The following is a 21,824-nucleotide window of genomic DNA, read 5'->3' as shown; positions in this document are numbered from 1 at the left end:
GGCTAATAATGTAAGAAATAACACCCCAAAAACAAAATACTGCAAAGTTGCTTAAGAGTTAGAAGCAAAGCTGCCATGTCTGTCACCGCCATCTTGCCAGTAGATCATCGGCAAATAAGTAAAATTGATATTCATGTTTACCAACACTGATACCTGTTACGTTTGGGTCCTGTCTAATTCGTTCTGCAAGCGGTTCAATTGCCACTACAAACAGGAGGGGGGGGGGGGGGTTCCTTTTCCATTCTGCTGGCATCGTTCACTACAGTCTGGTCCCAGATTTGTTTGTGCTTTATAGCCAACTTCTATGGTCGTTGTTATGCATATCAGGCCCGTGGGAGTTGGCTAACATAGGAGTGGTTAACCTCAAACATCTCCTTTTGATCTACAACCAACTCTGCTTTATGTTCTCCTATTGTTTAAGTCTTTTCATATCTTGTAAAGTTCTCAGACAAAAGAAAGAGCACAACACCAGGTGGATCCACAGGAGACAAATTAAGACATTTGGCTTTTTAGCATGCATGGACAATGCTAAGATTAATATTATTGTTTTTCCCAGGAACTTTTCCCACGCGTATCTTTCTTAATATTACTGTATGTCCCACCTACCGTAGTCATACTCGTTGGCACAGAAGAGTTTGGGGCTGCCTATAGGCACCACCTTACACTGACATTTCTCTGGAAAGACAGGGAAAACAATAACATGTACTGTACATTACATTACGCTTATAAATTATATTTCCGTGTGGGTGTATAGATGTGTGTGTGTGTATAGATGTGTGTGAGTGTGTCTGCTTTCTTGCATGTGTGCGTGCCTACATGCGTGCCCATGCTTTTGTGTATAACCCATGACTCACCAGAGTGGTGCAGTGCAGAGAACAGCTCCTCCACCCTAAACAGTGTTGCTAGCTCACTACTGCTAGGTCCTCTGTGTATGTGGCTGTCACCTCCTGTATAGTACACGTCCAGATCTGAGCTGGAACACAACACATCACATCACAACACAAAACACCACAGAGGAAACTCTGGTCAAACATAGCACTGCCTGCTAGCCATACAATCCATGAATACACCTCTACATACTTACTTTGCATTAAGATAAAGACTACTCCATTAATAACGTCATCCCCAGGTTCAATTGCTATGGCAGAGAGAGCCGTCTGGATAGAGGAGACTACACCACAGAGGGAGGAGACTACACCACAGAGAGAGTCGTCTGGATAGAGGAGACTACACCACAGAGAGAGGAGACTACACCACAAAGAGAGCCGTCTGGATAGAGACTACACCACAGAGAGAGCCGTCTGGGTAGAGACTACACCACAGAGAGAGGAGACGACACCACTGAGAGAGCCGTCGGGGTAGAGGAGACGACACCACAAAGAGAGCCGTCTGGGTAGAGGAGACGACACCACTGAGAGAGGAGACTACACCACAGAGAGAGCCGTCTGGGTAGAGACTACACCACAGAGAGAGGAGACTACACCACAGAGAGCCGCCTGGGTAGAGACTACAACATAGAGAGAGCTGCCTGTGTAGAGACTCCACCAGAGAGAGAGGAGACTACACCACAGAGAGAGCCGCCTGTGTAGAGACTCCACCACAGAAAGAGGAGACTACACCACAGAGAGAATCGCCTGGGTAGAGACTACACCACAGAGAGAGCATTCTGGGTAGAGGAGACTACACCACAGAGAGAGCCGTCTGGGTAGAGGAGACTACACAGAGAGAGCCGTCTGGGTAGAGGAGACTACACCACAGAGAGAGCCGCCTGGGTAGAGACTCCACCGCAGAGAGAGGAGACTACGCCACAGAGAGAATCGCCTGGGTAGCGACTACACCACAGAGAGAGCCGTCTGGGTAGAGGAGACTAAACCGCAGAGAGAGCCGTCTGGGTAGAGGAGACTACACCACAGAGAGAGCCATCTGGGTAGAGGAGACTAAACCGCAGAGAGAGCCGTCTGGGTAGAGGAGACTACACCACAGAGAGAGCCGTCTGGGTAGAGGAGACTACACCACAGAGAGAGCAGTCTGGGTAGAGGAGACTACACCACAGAGAGAGCCGTCTGGGTAGAGGAGACTACACCACAGAGAGAGCCGTCTGGGTAGAGGAGATTACACCACAGAGAGAGCCGTCTGGGTAGAGGAGACTAAACCGCAGAGAGAGCCGTCTGGGTAGAGGAGACTACACCACAGAGAGAGCCGTCTGGGTAGAGGAGACTACACCACAGAGAGAGCCGTCTGGGTAGAGGAGACTACACCACAGAGAGAGCCGTCTGGGTAGAGGAGACTACACCACAGAGAGAGCCGTCTGGGTAGAGGAGATTACACCACAGAGAGAGCCGTCTGGGTAGAGGAGACTACACCACAGAGAGAGGAGACTATACCACAGAGGGAGGAGACTACACCACAGAGGGAGGAGACTACACCACAGAAAGAGCCATCTGGGTAGAGACTACACCACAGAGAGAGCCGTCTGGGTAGAGGAGAGTACACCACAGAGAGAGGAGACTACACCACAGAGAGAGGAGAATACACCACAGAGAGAGACGTCTGGGTAGAGGAGACTACTTCATTAAGGGTCTGATTCAGGTTCGGGATAAGCGTCTGATTAATTATTCATTGATGTCAATGAGAGACTTTCAGGTGAGTTACAGTATACTAAAAGCACTAGTGAATATGCATAGTCTCTGTCTCAAATGGCTCCCTGTTCACTATACATTTGAACAGGGCCAATAGAGAATATAGGGTGCTATTTGGAACGCAGCCTACTATATGAATCCATAGACACTTACCCAGACAAGCAGTCCCCGGTGTAGGGGTCACAGTCCCCACCTGTACAGTCACACGGTCTGCACCCGTAACCATGGAAGCCCCAGAACCCTACAATGCATCTGTCACAGAGAGGTCCGCCCACGCCCGATCTGCAGGTGCATGCCCCGTTGCTAGGGTTACAGAGGTCCTGGCCACCTGAGATCGCGGGTCTAGACCCTACAGGGTGGCAGGCACATGCTGTTGGTATGGGGTGAGAGGAGGGACAAACAGAACAGATCAGAGAGGGAGAGTTTAGCACATTCCTACCATTATATCCAACATACGGAGCTCATTTATTCATGTCTTTAATAGTGTGGCCCTCGGGATAGGTTTCTTGACTTTATTCAGAAAAAATATACTTAATTCCATACAACAGCACACGCACGCACGGGAGTATGTATTTAACCCTGAGGATACATCACACCACTGTAAAAACACACTACTACTGTAAAAACACACTACTACTGTAAAAACACACTACTACTGTAAAAACACACTACTGTAAAAGCAAAAAGTAAATAATTCTCCCTCCACACTGACATTTTTACTGGTTGATGACTCTCCTGGTGAAGGATAGGTTTTTAGTGTGTGTGTGTGAATGTGTGTGTGCATGTGTGCGTTTGCGTGCCTGTGTGTACGTATGTATGTGTGTATGTATGTGTGTGTGTGTATGTGTCTGTATGTATGTATGTATGTATGTATCTGTATGTATGTATGTATGTATGTATGTGTGCATGCATGTATGTATATGTGTGTGTGTGTGTGTGTACAGTATCTGTGTGTGTATGTATGCATGTATGTGTGTGTGTATGCGTGCAAGTGTGTGAGCACACTTGTGTTTCTCTTTCTCTCAAACACAGTTGGTTTGTTCTTTAAAAGACCGAAGCGAAAGAGCATGCCTGGGGAAAAGGACAGGAATGGGAAAAATGTGCCGGGCATGGACTATGGGAAACTCATCTATTGTTTTCAATTACTGTCACATTCCTCAAAGATGTGGTTGATCTTCTAGAACCGCACTGAAAAGTACTCGTATTGTCAGTATTGTATAAGTTGGCAATAACATTGTGGTCGCAGTGGTTCTATATTATTTACCTTTTATTTAACTAGGCAAGTCAAATTCATATTTTCAATGACGGCCTAAGAACAGTGGGTTAACTGCCTTGTTCAGGGGCAGAACGACAGATTTTTACCTTGTCAGCTCAGGGATGCAATCTTTCGGGTACAAGTCCTTTCAGTGGCTGGCCCCCAACGCTCTAACCGCCAGACTACCTACCACTAACCTTCCACTACTGCATGTTTTAGTTTCAGCTTAGTGCCGTCATCACACCTGATTCAACTAATCAACTGCTCTTCAACACCCTGATGACACCTGAATCAGGTGTTTCACTGCTGAGCAGGAGTGCAGACCTGCGGTGCTGCACCTCCTCAAGAGCATTAATGACTATCACTGCTGTAGACAATGTCTGACTTGTTGTTACTACATCGTTACTACGTTGTTACTACGTTGTTACTACGTTGTTACTACGTTGTTACTATGTTGTTACTATGTTGTTACTACGTTGTTACTACGTTGTTACTACGTTGTTACTACGTTGTTACTATATTGTTACTACGTTGCTACTATATTGTTACTACGTTGCTACTACGTTGTTACTACATTGTTACTACGTTGTTACTATATTGTTACTCCGTTGTTACTATATTGTTACTACGTTGTTACTGCGTTGTTACTACGCTGTTACTACGTCGTTACTACGTCGTTACTACGTTGTTACTACGTTGTTACTACGTTGTTACTATGTTGTTACTACGTTGTTACTATATTGTTACTACGTTGTTACCATATTGTTACTACGTTGCTACTACGTTGTTACTGCATTGTTACTACGTTGTTACTATATTGTTACTCCGCTGTTACTACGCTGTTACTATATTGTTACTACGTTGTTACTGCGTTGTTACTACGCTGTTACTACGTTGTTACTACGTTGTTACTACATTGTTACTACGCTGTTACTATATTGTTACTACGTTGTTACTACGTTGTTACTATGTTGTTACTATATTGTTACTACGTTGTTACTATATTGTTACTACGTTGCTACTACGTTGTTACTACGTTGCTACTACGTTGTTACTACATCGTTACTATGTTGTTACTACGCTGTTACTATATTGTTACTACGTTGTTACTACGCTATTACGTTGTCACTACGTTGTTACTACGCCATTACTACGCCGTTACTACGTTATTACTATGTTACTACGTAGTCACTATGTTATTACGTTGTTACTATGTTATTACGTTGTTACTACATTGTTAGTTTGTTGTTACTACATTGTTACTATGTTGTTACTACATTGTTACTATGTTATTACGTTGTTACTACATTGTTACTATGGTATTACTATGTTATTACGTTGTTACTACGTTGTTACTATGGTATTACGTTGTTACTACGTTGTTACGTTGTTATTACGTTGTTATTACGTTGTTACTACATTGTTACTACATTGGTACTACGTTGTTACTACATTGTCACTATGTTTTTACTACGTTGTTACTATGTTGTTAGTTTGTTGTTACTACGTTGTTAGTTTGTTGTTACTACAATGTTAGTTTGTTGTTAATGTTTTTACTACGTTGTTACTACGTTGATAGTTTGTTGTTACTACGTTGCTAGTTAGTCGTTACTATGTTGTTACTACATTACTATGTTGTTACTTTGTTGTTACTATGTTATTACTATGTTATTACTATGTTGTTACTACATTACTTTGTTGTTACTATGTTATTACTATGTTATTACTATGTTGTTACTACATTACTTTGTTGTTACTATGTTATTACTATGTTATTACGTTGTTACTACGTTGTTACTATGGTATTACGTTGTTACTACGTTGTTACGTTGTTATTACGTTGTTATTACGTTGTTATTACGTTGTTACTACATTGTCACTATGTTTTTACTACGTTGTTACTATGTTGTTAGTTTGTTGTTACTACGTTGTTAGTTTGTTGTTACTACAATGTTAGTTTGTTGTTAATGTTTTTACTACGTTGTTACTACGTTGATAGTTTGTTGTTACTACGTTGCTAGTTAGTCGTTACTATGTTGTTACTACATTACTATGTTGTTACTTTGTTGTTACTATGTTATTACTATGTTATTACTATGTTGTTACTACATTACTTTGTTGTTACTATGTTATTACTACATTGTTACTATGTTGTTACTACATTACTTTGTTGTTACTATGTTATTACTATGTTATTACTATGTTGTTACTACATTACTTTGTTGTTACTATGTTATTACTATGTTATTACTATGTTGTTACTACATTACTTTGTTGTTACTATGTTATTACTATGTTATTACTATGTTGTTACTACATTACTTTGTTGATACTATGGTATTACTATGTTTTTACATTGTTGTTACTACGTTGTTAGTGTGTTGTTACTACGTTGTTACTACGTTGTTAGTGTGTTGTTACTACGTTGTTACTACGTTGTTACTATGTTGTTACCATGGTCTGAGGGGTATACTACAAAGCAGGATCAGGAAGTTGGCCAAAATAAGATGGGCATGGTCTAATTGATTGCACAACCATAAACGCATATCTATGATTTGACCTCTGTTCCCTGCTATCTGGATGACTTGACCGCTGTTCCCTGCTATCTGGATGATTTGACCTCTGTTCCCTGCTATCTGAATGATTTGACCTCTGTTCCCTGCTATCTGAATGATTTGACCTCTGTTCCCTGCTATCTGAATGATTTGACCTCTGTTCCCTGCTATCTGAATGATTTGACCTCTGTTCCCTGCTATCTGAATGATTTGACCTCTGTTCCCTGCTATCTGAATGATTTGACCTCTGTTCCCTGCTATCTGAATGATTTGACCTCTGTTCCCTGCTATCTGAATGATTTGACCTCTGTTCCCTGCTATCCGGACAGGCAGAAGGTATGTTTTGACCTCTGTTCCCTGCTATCTGGACAGGCAGAGGGTATGTTTTGTCCTCTTACGTGTGCAGGAGTCAGCGGCAGAGCTAGGTCTGCTGGGGTGTCTGTAGAACCCTCTACGGCAGCTCTGGCAGTGTCTGCCCTCTGTGTTGTGGTGGCAGACGTCACACACAGTCCCACTACGCCGTCCCGACGCCAGCCACACACCACGGTCAAAGTGACAGCTATCTGCATGGCTGTTACACTTGCACTCTGTAAAAGAAAAGAGGAAGCGCCTAAGATAATCGTGCAAAACTCTTGACTTTCATGTAAATCATTATTGACGTCAATGGGAGACTTGTACAACACAATTTGAGTTAAGAGCAAAGGTCTCTAGTCAGAATACCACCTTAAAAGCATTTCTGTTTTCCCATTGCTTCCTTTCTGTCACGTTCTGACCTTTATTTCCTTTGTTGTGTATTTATTTAGTATGGTCAGGGCGTGAGTTGGGTGGGCAGTCTGTTTGTTTTTCTATGTTTTCGGCCTAGTATGGTTCTCAATCAGAGGCAGGTGTCATTAGTTGTCTCTGATTGAGAATCATACTTAGGTAGCCTGGGTTTCACTGTGTGTTTGTGGGTGATTGTTCCTGTCTTTGTACCTGCACCAGATAGGGCTGTTTTGAGTTTTCACGTTTCTTGTTTTCGTTCGTTTATTCATGTATAGTGTCTTCATTAAAATACAATGAATAACCACCACGCTGCGTTTTGGTCCGCCTCTCCTTCACCACAAGAGAACCGTTACACTTTCTCTCAAAGGTAAAGTAAAGATACTAGGTTTCATTGACATGTGCACCAAGGGGTCATTTCTGAATGTGACTGTTTCAACAACAACAAAACAAGACAGATCCCTTTGAGAGCATTGAATAGGTAAAAGAAGATATACCTACTGAATTCTACAACTACTACTAATTCAAAAAAAAGACATCCGGCTGTGTGTATCGGGTAATGTACTTGTTGTGTACGCGGTTCTGCTGGTTGACCTTCCTGGCCTTGCAAGACTCACTCTTGCATTCACGAGGTGCTCCTATGATGCCGTTGGCAGCTTGCCAGGGTTGGTCGTTGTAGAGGGGAACACAGTGCTCACAGTGGTCGCCGGCAGTGTTGTGTTTACACACACATTTCCCATGGACCTGCCGCAGGGGAGAGAGCAGTGTATTATGTATGTATTACTGAATTACGGTTACACACAGTCACACCCACATCTCCCATGGACCTGCCGCAGGGGAGAGAGAAAGCAATATTTACTGTAATAGGGAACACAGATAGATACACACAAATATTTTGCACCCCCAAAAAATATATGTATATTGTTTGCAAATTGATATGTGACACGTATCAATGCCAAAATAACATGCAAAACAGGTAAGCCCCCCCCCCCTAAATAAATATATATAATTTAAAAAATGTGGGCGGGCTTGCCTGTATTGCGTGTTATTTTGGCATTAATACATATCAGTTTGCAAACAATGTAATTTTTTATATATATATATATATATATATATATATATATATATATATATATATATATATATATATATATATATATATATATATATATATATATATATATATATATATCATTGAGCTAATAAAGCTGCATACAAACAGGCAGCTCCAAAATGCAGGTGTTTCAGCCTAGCTCAGTGCTTTCTGTGATGATGGGGCAGGCCAGCAAAAAATAGCAGCATTGCACCGTGATTGGTTCAGTGTTCTGTCACTCATGGGGACACTGTCACCAACCTTGAGTATGGGTAGACATCAAGAAGCCGTTTGGCTACTGCCATAGAGTTACATTAGAAGTTCCCTTCCAAGAAGGCTCAAGGTCCGATAAAATGACGTCAAATGACATATCTACAGTAGCTTTGATTGGACTGTCAACGTCTTACTTTCTAAAATCTTAGCTAGCAGTCATCGTCATAAATAAAGTAGACAATCTACTGGAAAATCCTTTTTAATCCTTGTCATATGAAGATAGATAATGAAGATAAATGATAGATAAAACATATCGGTGCTCATCGGCCACTGGATATAAACATTACACAACAAGTTCGAAAATCGCAAATTCAACAATGAGTTGTTTGGAAGGAATCGGTGACAGTGGCTAACTGCAAGCATCGCAACTGGGAAGTCAGACGGTCATCCAACTCGGAGTTGAACATCTTTTTCTTTGATGACCTCCGCACGGTGAGTCCAAACCATGTCTTATCTGCTGCTGCATAAATGATAGGAAGATGGGAGATATGGTCAGCCACATCAGCTATGTTTTTTAAAGAGGCAGTAAAACGAGGCTGCCAGACAAGACTCCGCTGATAGCCAGGTGATAGCCAGGTGATAGCCGGCTGAATTCATGTTTTCGCTGCCAGACAAGGCTCCTCTGATAGCCAGGTGATAGCCAGGTGTCAGGATTCACTCCATGGTGCTGAAAAGAAAGCTCTGCTGTTGGGACAGCTTTTGTGTCGACCTTAAAACATTTGTGGGCACTGCTTGTCGCCGTTATAGTGCAATGAATGTATTGTTTAGTATTGTTGTAGTGGCTTTACTAGCATGCTTCTAAAAAAACAAAAAAAATGATTTTTGACCCACCAAGATCTACATGCTAAAATAGCAAGTGCAGCAGTGTATTTTCTACTTTGCAGTACATGTGGATTGCACAGTGAAGTGTGGAACACTCTTAGTTATCTTTCTACTTTGCAGTACATGTGGATTGCACAGTGAAGTGTGGAACACTCTTAGTTATCTTTCTACTTTGCAGTACATGTGGATTGCACAGTGAAGTGTGGAACACTCTTAGTTATCTTTCTACTTTGCAGTACATGTGGATTGCACAGTGAAGTGTGGAACACTCTTAGTTATCTTTCTACTTTGCAGTACATGTGGATTGCACAGTGAAGTGTGGAACACTCTTAGTTATCTTCCCACCACTGTTTGACTAAAGCCTCCAATGTTTACTATATGAGAAATGCTGATGTAATTCCACTGGCAGTTTCTACTCTCAGTGGGAAAAATATGTTGAAGCTACTATATTTTACACTATAATTAAGGTTTCCTCATAGTCATAATCCCGTAATGGAAGGTAAATCTGTGGGTAAATATAGTCTTCAGTAAAGCCTAGAGGCTCCGCATTAAAGCACCACTACACAGATGTAGAACCCAAGTGGTGGTGGGAATGGAGAGTGCCAGAAACAATAACACATTTACACACACACACACACACACACACACACACAAATACACAACATGTCTGACTGTTTTTGTTAACAGAGTGACATGGTGATTGCAGTCTTTTGGAGAAGCGCTAATAGACACAGAGATAAGTGATCAGTTGTGATTGGTTGTTCGTGCTGCTCTTCACCCTTACTCACCACGTGATTGATCCTCTGCCTGGCGGGGCGGTACCCATTGGCTGGCACACAGTGCTCGGCGTGCCCGTTGCAGAGGCAGCTGCCCTTGACGATGAAGTCATAGATGGCATAATGGTTCGTGGGCAGTGCCTGGATATCTGGGTCTTTAGCCTGGCAGGGGCAAGGCTGGCGCTGCAGCAGACGCACCCGCAGGTTGGTGACCATCAACTGAGTCTGGGCTGCTGGGCCGTAGGGGTCCAATGAGTACCAGGGGGACAGGGCGCGATAGATCACCTAGAGAGGGGAGAAGAGTGGGTCAGAGTTCCCGGTAACAAAATCTGGCAGATCAAATCAAACTTTATTTGTCACGTGTGTAGACCTTACCGTGAAATGCCTACTTACAAGCCCTTAGCCAACAGTGCAGTTCAAGAAGAGTTAAGAAAATATTTACCACATAAACTAAAGTAAAAAAATAATAAAAAGTAACACAATAACATGATAACAGCAGTGTACAAAATAAATGGAGGGGGGGGGTCAATGTAAATAGTCCGGTGGCCATTTTATTAATTGTCCAGCAGTTTTATGGCTTGGGGGTAGAAGCTGTTAAGGAGCCTTTTGGTCCTAGACTTGGAGAAAACTCTATGTACAGTGTGTGCAAATGTAGAAGAGTAGGGAGGTAAGGCAATACATAGGCAAATGGAGGTGAAATAATTACAATTTAGCATTAACACTGTAGTGAGATGTGCAGATGATGATGTGCAAGTAGAGATACTGGGGTGTAAAAGAGCAAGAGGATAAGTAACAATATGGGGATAAGGTAGCTGGGTTTGCTATTTACAGATTGGATGTGTACAGATACAGTGATCGGAAAGCTGCTCTGACAGCTGATGCTTAAAGTTAGAGAGGGAGATATAAGACTCCAGCTTCAGTGATGTTTGCAATTCATCCCAGAACTGGAAGGAAAGGCGGTCAAAGGAAGTGTTGGCTTTGGGGATGACCAGTGAAATATACCTGTTGGAGCGCGTGCTACGGGTTGGTGTTGCTATGGTGACCATTGAGCTGAGATAAGGCGGGGCTTTACCTAGCTTTTAGATGACCTGGAGGCAGTGGGTTTGGCAATGAATATGTAGTGAGGGCCAGCCAACGAGAGCATACAGGTCGCAGCGTTGGGTAGTATATGGGGCTTTGGTGACAAAACGGGTGGCACTGTGATAGCAAATTGGATAGAGACTGAGTAGTGTTGGAAGGTTATTTTGTAAATGACATCGCCGAAATCAAGAATCGATAAGAGTCCGTTTTTAATTTTTTTTATTTCACCTTTATTTAACCAGGTAGGCAAGTTGAGAACAAGTTCTCATTTACAATTACGAACTGGCCAACATAAAGCAAGGCAGGTCAACACACACAACTACACAGAGTTACACATGGAGTAAAACAAACATACAGTCAATAATACAGTATAAACAAGTCTATATACGATGTGAGCAAATGAGGTGAGATAAGGGAGGTAAAGGCAAAAAAAGGCCATGGTGGCAAAGTAAATACAATATAGCAAGTAAAACACTGGAATGGTAGATTTGCAGTGGAAGAATGTGCAAAGTAGAAAAAATAATGGGGTGCAAAGGAGCAAAATAAAATAAATACAGTAGGGAAAGAGGTAGTTGTTTGGGCTAAATTATAGGTGGGCTATGTGCAGGTGCAGTAATCTGTGAGCTGCTCTGACAGTTGGTGCTTAAAGCTAGTGAGGGAGATAAGTGTTTCCAGTTTCAGAGATTTTTTTAGTTAGTTCCAGTCATTGGCAGCAGAGAACTGGAAGGAGAGGCGGCCAAAGAAATAATTGGTTTTGGGGGTGACCAGAGAGATATACCTGCTGGAGTGCGTGCTACAGGTGGGTGATGCTATGGTGACCAGCGAGCTGAGATAAGGGGGGACTTTACCTAGCAGGGTCTTGTAGATGACATGGAGCCAGTGGGTTTGGCGACGAGTATGAAGCGAGGGCCGGACAACGAGAGCGTACAGGTCGCAATGGTGTGTAGTATATGGGGCTTTGGTGACAAAACGGATTGCACTGTGATAGACTGCATCTAATTTGTTGAGTAGGGTATTGGAGGCTTTTTTGTAAATTACATCGCCGAAGTCGAGGATTGGTAGGATGGTCAGTTTTACAAGGGTATGTTTGGCAGCATGAGTGAAGGATGCTTTGTTGCGAAATAGGAAGCCAATTCTAGATTTAACTTCGGATTGGAGATGTTTGATGTGGGTCTGGAAGGAGAGTTTACAGTCTAACCAGACACCTAGGTATTTGTAGTTGTCCACGTATTCTAAGTCAGATCCGTCCAGAGTAGTGATGTTGGACAGGCGGGCAGGTGCAGGCAGCGATCGGTTGAAGAGCATGCATTTAGATTAACTTGTATTTAAGAGCAATTGGAGGCCACGGAAGGAGAGTTGTATGGCATTGAAGCTTGCCTGGAGGGTTGTTAACACAGTGTCCAAAGAAGGGCCAGAAGTATACAGAATGGTGTCTCCTGTGTAGAGGTGGATCAGAGACTCACCAGCAGCAAGAGCGACATCATTGATGTATACAGAGAAGAGAGTCGGTCCAAGAATTGAACCCTGTGGCACCCCCATAGAGACTGCCAGAGGTCCGGACAGCAAACCCTCCGATTGGACACACTGAACTCTATCAGAGAAGTAGTTGGTTAACCAGGCGAGGCAATCATTTGAGAAACCAAGGCTGTCAAGTCTGCCGATGAGGATGTGGTGATTGACAGAGTCGAAAGCCTTGGCCAGATCAATGAATACGGCTGCACAGTAATGTTTCTTCTCGATGGCGGTTAGGGACCTTGAGCGTGGCTGAGGTGCACCCATGACCAGCTCTGAAACCAGATTGCATAGCAGAGAAGGTATGGTGAGATTCGAAATGGTCGGTAATCTGTTTGTTGACTTGGCTTTCGAAGACCTTAGAAAAGGCAGGGTAGGATAGATATAGGTCTGTAGCAGTTTGGGCCAAGAGTGTCCCCCACTTTGAAGAGGGGGATGACCGCAGCTGCTTTCCAATCTTTGGGAATCTAAGACGACATGAAAGAGAGGTTGAACAGGCTAGTAATAGGGGTGGCAACAATTTCGGCAGATAATCTTTGAAAAGAAAGTGTCCAGATTGTCTAGCCCAGCTGATTTGTAGGGGTCCATTTTTTGCAGCTTTTTCAGATCATCAGCTGACTGGATTTGGGAGAAGGAGAAATGGGGAAGGCTTGGGCGCGTTGCTGTGGGGGGTGTCCAGTGCTGTTGACCGGGGCCGCGGCTTTTGTGGAGCGATGGGTAACGATGCTTCGAGGGTGACTGTTGTTGATGTGGTTCACGCCCGGGTATGGGCGAGGGGATGGTTTGAAGTTATACTGTTACATAAGCATGTCCCAGTTTAGGTCACCTAACAGTACGAACTCTGAAGATAGATGGGGGGCAATCAATTAACAGCCGGGGGCTGAAGGGGGTGTGAGTGAGAGACTTGTTTCTGGAAAGGTGGATTTTTAAAAGTAGAGTTGTAGAGTCGTGTTTGGCCATGCAGTAGTGGGTGAACAGGGAGTACAAGAGAGGGAGTAAGTACACACCCCTGAGGGGCCCCAGTGTTGAGGATCAGCGTGGCAGAAGTTTTGTTGCCTACTCTTACCACCTGGGGGCGGCCCATCAGGAAGTCCAGGATCCAGTTGCAGAGGGAGGTGTTGAGTCCCAGGGTCCTTGGCTTAGTGATGAGCTTCGTGGGCACTATGGTTTTGAACGCTGAGCTGTAGTCAGTGAACAGCATTCTCACATAGGTGTTGCTTTTGTCCAGGTGGGAAAGAGCAGTGTGGAGTGCGATTGAGATTGTGTCATCTGTGGATCTGTTGGGGCAGTAGGCAAATTGGAGTGGGTCTAGGGTATCTGGGAGGATGCTGTTGATGTGAGCCATGACCAGCCTTTCAAAGTACTTCATGGCTACCGACGTAAGTGCTACAGGTTACCTTCGCTTCCTTGGGCACAGGGACTATGGTGGTCTGCTTGACACATGTAGGTATTACAGACTCAGTCAGGGAGAGCTTGAAAATGTCAGTGAAGACACTTGCCAGCTGATTTACATGTCCTGGTAATCCATCTGGTCCCGCAGCTTTGTGAATGTTGACCTGTTTAAAGGTCTTGCTCACATCGACTACGTCGAGCGTTATCACACAGTCATCCAGAACAGCTGGTGCTCTCATGCATGCTTCAGTGTTGCTTGCCTCGAAGCAAGCATAAATGGCATTTAGCTCGTCTGGTAGGCTCGTGTCACTGGGCAGCTCGCGTCTGGGTTTCCCTTTGTAGTCTGTAATAGTTTTCAAGCAATGCCACATCCAACAAGCGTCAGACCCGGTGCAGTCTTAATCCTGTATTGACGCTTTGCTTGTTTGATTTTTCGTCTGAGGGCATAGCGGGATTGCTTATAGGAGTCCTGATTAGTGTCCCGCTCCTTGAAAGCAACAACTCTAGTCTTTAGCTTGATGTGGATGTTGCCTGTAATCCATGGCTCCTGTTTGGGGTATGTACGTACGGTCACTGTGGGGACGATGTCATCGATGCATTTATTGATGAAGCTGATGACTGAGGTGGTATATTCCTCAACGCCATTGGATGAATCCCGGAACATTTTCCAGTCTGTGCTGCAAAACGGTCCTGTAGCGTAGCATCCGCTTTATCTGACCACTTCCGTATTGAGCGAGTCACTGGTACTTCCTGCTTTAATTGCTTGTAAGCAGGAATCAGGAGGATAGAATTATGGTCAGATTTGCCAAATGGAGGGAAGGGGAGAGCTTTGTATGCATCTCTGTGTGTGGAGTGAATGTGGTCTATAGTTTTATTCCCTCTGGTTGCACATTTAACATGCTGATAGAAATTAGGTAAAACTGATTTACGTTTGCCTGCATTAAAGTCCCTGGCCACTAGGAGCGCTGCTTCTGGGTTAGCATTTTCTTGTTTGCTTATGGCCTTATATATTTGGTTGAGTGCGGTCCTAGTGCCAGCATCATTCTGTGGTGGTACTGTGCCTGGCAAAAGTATTCATCCCGCTTGACGTTTTTCCTATTGTGTTGCATTACAGCCTGTAATTTAAATTGATATTTGTTTGGATTTCATGTCATGGACATACACAAAATAGTCCATCTTGGTGAAGTGAAATGGAAAATTTAAAAACAAAGTTTGCTATGAAACCCTTAAGTAAGATCTGGTGAAACCAATTACCTTCAGAAGTCACATAATTAGTTAATTAAATAAAGTCCACGTGTGAAATCTAGGACAGGGACGGTCTCGCTCTCTCTCTCTCTCTCTCTAATCCCTGTTAGTGAGCATTTCTCCTTTGCAAAACAATCCAGCCACCTGACAGGTATGGCATATCAAGAAGCTGATTAAACACCATGGTCATTACAGAGGTGCACCTTGTGCTGGGGACAATAAAAGGACACCCTAAAATGTGCAGTTTTGTCACACAACACAATGCCACAGATGTCTCAAATTTTGAGGGAGCGTACAACTGGCATGCTGACTGCAGGAATGTCCACAGCCCAACACACAGCATGAACTGACACAGCCCAACACACAGCCCAACACACAGCATGACCTGACACAGCCCAACACACAGCATGACCTGACACAGCATAACCTGACACAGCCCAACACACAGCATGACCTGACACAGCCCAACACACAGCATGAACTGACACAGCCCAACACACAGCCCAACACACAGCATGACCTGACACAGCCCAACACACAGCATGACCTGACACAGCCCAACACAGAGCATGACCTGACACAGCCCAAAACACAGCATGAACTGACACAGCCCAACACACAGCCCGAACTGACACAGCCCAACACACAGCCCAACACACAGCATAACCTGACACAGCCCAACACAGAGCATGACCTGACACAGCCCAACACACAGCATGAACTGACACAGCCCAACACACAGCCCAACACACAGCATAACCTGACACAGCATAACCTGACACAGCCCAACACACAGCCCAACACACAGCCCAACACACAGCCCAACACACAGCATGACCTGACACAGCCCAACACACAGCATGACCTGACACAGCATAACCTGACACAGCCCAACACACAGCCCAACACACAGCCCAACACACAGCCCAACACACAGCATGACCTGACACAGCCCAACACACAGCCCAACACACAGCATGACCTGACACAGCCCAACACACAGCCCAACACACAGCATGACCTGACACAGCCCAACACACAGCATGACCTGACACAGCATAACCTGACACAGCATAACCTGACACAGCCCAACACATAGCATGACCTGACACAGCCCAACACACAGCCCAACACACAGCATAACCTGACACAGCCCAACACACAGCATAACCTGACACAGCCCAACACACAGCATGACCTGACACAGCCCAACACACAGCATGACCTGACACAGCCCAACACACAGCATGACCTGACACAGCCCAACACACAGCCCAACAGCATGACCTGACACAGCCCAACACACAGCATGACCTGACACAGCCCAACACACAGCATGACCTGACACAGCCCAACACACAGCATGACCTGACACAGCCCGACACACAGCATGACCTGACACAGCCCAACACACAGCATGACCTGACACAGCCTAACACACAGCAGATGCACTACAATTATGATGAGTTCAGATAAACCATTTTCAATTTCATGACATTTAAACGTCTCCCATCCTAACTTGGTCCAGAGCCCTATTGGAACACTACAAAATACATTCCTCTGTCTCTCTCTCTCTCTACCACCTCTCTCTCTCTCTCTCTCTCTCTACCACCTCTCTCTCTCTCTCTCTCTCTACCACCTCTCTCTCTCTCTCTCTCTCTCTCTACCACCTCTCTCTACCACCTCTCTCTCTCTCTCTCTCTACCACCTCTCTCTCTCTCTCTCTCTCTCTCTCTCTCTACCACCTCTCTCTCTCTCTCTCTCTCTACCACCTCTCTCTCTCTCTCTCTCTACCACCTCTCTCTCTCTCTCTCTCTACCACCTCTCTCTCTCTCTCTCTCTCTCTCTCTACCACCTCTCTCTCTCTCTCTCTCTCTCTCTCTCTACCACCTCTCTCTCTCTCTCTCTCTCTCTCTACCACCTCTCTCTCTCTCTCTCTCTCTCTCTACCACCTCTCTCTCTCTCTCTCTCTACCACCTCTCTCTCTCTCTCTCTCTCTCTCTCTCTCTACCACCTCTCTCTCTCTCTCTCTACTACCTCTCTCTCTCTCTCCTACCTCTCTCTCTCTCTCTCTACCACCTCTCTCTCTCTCTCTACCACCTCTCTCTCTCTCTCTCTCTCTCTCTACCACCTCTCTCTACCACCTCTCTCTCTCTCTCTCTCTACCACCTCTCTCTCTCTCTCTCTACTACCTCTCTCTCTCTCTCTCTACTACCTCTCTCTCTCTCTCTACCACCTCTCTCTCTCTCTCTCTACCACCTCTCTCTCTCTACCACCTCTCTCTCTCTCTCTACCACCTCTCTCTCTCTACCACCTCTCTCTACCACCTCTCTCTCTCTCTCTCTACCACCTCTCTCTCTACCTTTCTTTCTCCCCTCTGTCTCTCCTCTCTCTCTACCACCTCTCTCTCTCTTTACCTTTCTTTCTCCCCTTTGTCTCTCCTCTCTCTCTACCACCTCTCTCTCTCTTCACCATCTCTCTCTCATCATCTCATCATCTCATCTATTTGAGTCCCACAATCAGGCCAACATGATTTAGGGCTTCCAAACCCTTTTAAACATTGTGTGTTTGAGCTACAGACTTTTGTGCAATTAACGTACGCTGAGCTAGAGCGGTGTTTGTGAGACAAGGGCGGATCGTGAAAACGGTTCTTTCTCATAAAAAGTTATGTAAAGTCTGAATGGTTTGAGCTACAAACTATTATGACCCCACGAATGTGCACATGTAATCTGTAAATCCCAGGACATAGTAATCATAGTAAATCCCAGGACATAGTGTCTATAATACTGTAAGGGGTTCTTCTACATAGACGATCATAGTAAATACCAGGACATAGTGTCTATAATACTATAATAAGGTGACATAGTTGCTGTCACAAACTCCAAACAGTTGTCACTGACTAGTTGTGTATTCATTAACACTGAGCAAACCACTCCTGTACTTACAGCGTTCTCATAAATACATTTCTTATTAGGTTTTTCTTGGCAGACCTTATTCAATTATTGACATGTGTTAATAAAACTCATCAATACAACGGTTTATGTCAACATGTTTGTTTTGTGTTCTACTTGTATCCCTGGCTGCCCTGAAAATAAAATGGTAAAAAACTTCATTGTGAGGAAAAATATAACAGCTGGACATGCAGATACATTGAAGTAGTGAAAATTAAAAAGCAGATTCTTTTGCTGCGAGTCCCTAGGACTGATGAGGAATGAAAATCACGATGCTCATGAATAAACCAACAAGGCCTGTTGCTCTCTGGCTCAAACTTTCCTCTGTCCGATGATACGGCACGTCTAAAAAAAAAAAAAAGACCTCAGGGCGCCTCATCAGAGGAATAAGGTGAACATTGATATTCTATTGATGCATGGATGTCGTCATGGGCTTTGTGGAGCTGAGAAATGCGATCTGAAAAACCTCCGTTTAGATCTGTTTACTTTAAACACACAGCTTAGTCTGTTTGTTCAACGCTTGTCCCACACCCACACACACACACCCACACACACCCACACACACACAAGCAATGATGTGTTTGAGCACCACAGCAAACAATTAGAGGGCAGAGATGTTATGAATTACCGCTGTGAAGCATTGAGATTGTTAACAGGTTGTTTCGAACGGGTCACTTTGAAATCTGTCACAGCTCTGTTCTATTCAACCTCCTGTGTCCTGTCCTCCATCTTCCCTGCAACCACAACGTCCAGCTGGATGTTGCCTTCACCTGTGTCCTGTCCTCCATCTTCCCTGCAACCACAACGTCCAGCTGGACGTTGCCTTCACCTGTGTCCTGTCCTCCATCTTCCCTGCAACCACAACGTCCAGCTGGATGTTGCCTTCACCTGTGTCCTGTCCTCCATCTTCCCTGCAACCACAACGTCCAGCTGGACGTTGCCTTCACCTGTGTCCTGTCCTCCATCTTCCCTGCAACCACAACGTCCAGCTGGATGTTGCCTTCACCTGTGTCCTGTCCTCCATCTTCCCTGCAACCACAACGTCCAGCTGGACGTTGCCTTCACCTGTGTCCTGTCCTCCATCTTCCCTGCAACCACAGTGTCCAGCTGGATGTTGCCTTCACCTGTGTCCTGTCCTCCATCTTCCCTCAACCACAACGTCCAGCTGGATGTTGCCTTCACCTGTGTCCTGTCCTCCATCTTCCCTGCAACCACAACGTCCAGCTGGATGTTGCCTTCACCTGTGTCTAAAGGCTGTGTGTCTGGGCTCTCAACAATCTTAGTAGCCACAAGGAACTTAAGCTAAGCTTGAAAACAGGCGTTAGACAGTCAGAAGTGGTATAGGTCTCTGCCTTTATGTGTCAGCAGGCATGAAGAGGATAGGTAAGTGCAATCAGAGACCCCACCATACACAACTCTAACCTCTCCTCGGGTACATGGGAACGCTCCTGAGTATTTGGAGGTGCAGGCCGCCCCGCTCTCTCCTTTCTCCTTCACACGAGCCTCCTCTGCCAGGCCGAAGGTGTCCTCACAGTCCCTCGCAAAGTACCTGGGTATAAAACAATTACATCCATCAATACGATGTGTATTTGACCGCAGAGGTTAATACATCAATTAAAACAGTCATTTCCAAAGTGGTCCTCGATGGTACCTGAGGGTCTTCCAGGTCCTCCCGTGGTCCTGAGAACGCTCCAGCAACATGGCGGCGGGCCGGGGGGAGCGGAACACCAGGATCAGATGCGTCAAGTAGAACTCTGTCTCCAGGTTTAGTTGGAGTGTTTCTGTCTCCACCCCCTCGGCAGACTGCCACCAGGTATCTGGGTATCGGAATGAGGAATCGGTCATGGCAGAGGCTAGGTGAGCCTGGTGGGGGAGAGCTGCGTTGCACTTGCTGCATTTGGGTGCTGCTGGACAGGAAGTGTCTCTGTGGAAGGAAGGGGTAGAGCTAAACATCTGCTGGTAGGAGCAGTAGGGCTCAGTGGAGTTGACTCCACACACTGACTGGGTGAGTAGTCCTCGGCCCAAGGCGAGGTTCCCCATGGGAGGGTTACAGGCCCGGCCAGCACAGCGGTTCTGGGTCTCTGAGACTGGACCTGAAGAGCTGGAAGGACCTGGGGGGGATAGAGAGAGAGAGAGAATATATTTTGGGGGGATAAATGTATTTGTATCTAACACAAAATTCACTGTTCCAATTTAAATTAATCTTCACAGATTACGATACCAGCCTGATTAGCCAAAACAATATCCAATATTACATTGACATTTTAAAATGATCTATTGTACAGACATTAAAGCGTTTTTTTTTTAGATGGGAGAGATGCACGATAGCCAACAAACATGTCAAAGCAACATACTCTACGCAATAATCAAATCATCCTCAATGCCTGCATCTGTACATGGACAGACTCGCGCTAAAGTTTGCGAGTACCATCTCAATCCAAGCCCGCACAAGGATGAGAAAAAATAAACTTTACTATTCCTTTACTTACCAGCCAAAAGAAGCGGAGACGCACAAAGAGCAATCACGACAAGTAAAGTCCACCGTCTCATCTTGAACATCCCTGAAGACTGTTCTAGAACATACTGAGACAGTCGGGTAGCCTAGCTGCTTCTTGTGTGAACAGTTGAGAGAGAACAGCGATGAAGGTCTGTTTTTATAGTGACAACAAGTGAAGGCACGTTTCCTCAAGACGATTGACTTTAGCCAAGTGAGCTGTCTCCGAAGCGGCACGACGCCTCCAGCATTAACAAACCGAAGCGATAATTAGGCCTATTGAAGAATAAAACACTCACCGTCGATTGGATGTCGATCATAAACGATGTCTGCTACCTATCGAATATCATTCAGTTATAACGAAGTCATCACTGTGCATTAATCTAGGCTACAGGTGCGCGTCACCGTCTTCAGGCTTGTTCAAGTGTCCAATATCGATTGTAAAGGTTGAGCATTCCTGAGTACTCAAATACATCATCAATGTTTGAAAAATTAAAAATACATATGGAAAGGTTGAAAGCCTAGGCATTTAATAGTCTTCCCCAACAACTGTATGGTTATTTCCCAAATGCTAACCTTATCCCCGCCCTCAGCCCTCTAAATATAGTTCAATCTCAAATGGCACCCTATTCTCTCTTGTCAAAAGTATAGCGCACTATAGGGAATAGGGTGCCATTTGGGAATTACCCTACTTAGACCCCTTGACTTGTTCCACATTTTGATACGTTACAACCTTATTCTAAAATGTATTAAATTATTATTTTCCTTCATCAATCTAAACAAAATACCCCATAATGACAAATATATTTTTTTGCTAATTTATTTAAAATAAAATATGAAATATGCATTAGTATTCAGACCCTTTAATCAGTACTTTGTTGAAGCACCTTTGGCAGCAATTACAGTCTTGAGTTTTTTGGGGGTATGACGCTACGAGCTTGGCACACCTGTATTTGGGAAGTTTCTCCCAATATTCTC

General features: G+C 44.6%; 1 protein-coding gene across 1 annotated transcript in view; it reads right to left on the bottom strand.

Annotated features, from left to right (window-relative positions):
* Positions 1 to 21,465, bottom strand: part of LOC110502411 (netrin-4) — a 28,944-nt gene extending 7,479 nt beyond the window's left edge. The window contains exons 1-9 of the mRNA XM_036959892.2: positions 20,842 to 21,465; positions 20,004 to 20,463; positions 19,775 to 19,901; positions 10,185 to 10,457; positions 7,826 to 7,952; positions 6,848 to 7,036; positions 2,793 to 3,009; positions 855 to 973; positions 607 to 675 (exon numbers count right to left, since the gene is read on the bottom strand). Of these exons, the coding sequence (XP_036815787.2) occupies positions 607 to 675; positions 855 to 973; positions 2,793 to 3,009; positions 6,848 to 7,036; positions 7,826 to 7,952; positions 10,185 to 10,457; positions 19,775 to 19,901; positions 20,004 to 20,463; positions 20,842 to 20,911 (1,651 nt within the window). The 5' untranslated portion in view covers positions 20,912 to 21,465. The remainder of the gene's footprint in view (positions 1 to 606; positions 676 to 854; positions 974 to 2,792; positions 3,010 to 6,847; positions 7,037 to 7,825; positions 7,953 to 10,184; positions 10,458 to 19,774; positions 19,902 to 20,003; positions 20,464 to 20,841) is intronic.
* Positions 21,466 to 21,824: the final 359 nt, after the last annotated feature.

This window comes from Oncorhynchus mykiss, chromosome 2, assembly GCF_057628025.1.
Source record: "Oncorhynchus mykiss isolate SJ-2025 chromosome 2, ASM5762802v1, whole genome shotgun sequence".
Taxonomy (NCBI): domain Eukaryota; kingdom Metazoa; phylum Chordata; class Actinopteri; order Salmoniformes; family Salmonidae; genus Oncorhynchus; species Oncorhynchus mykiss.
This window is presented reverse-complemented; position numbering and strand designations above follow the sequence as displayed.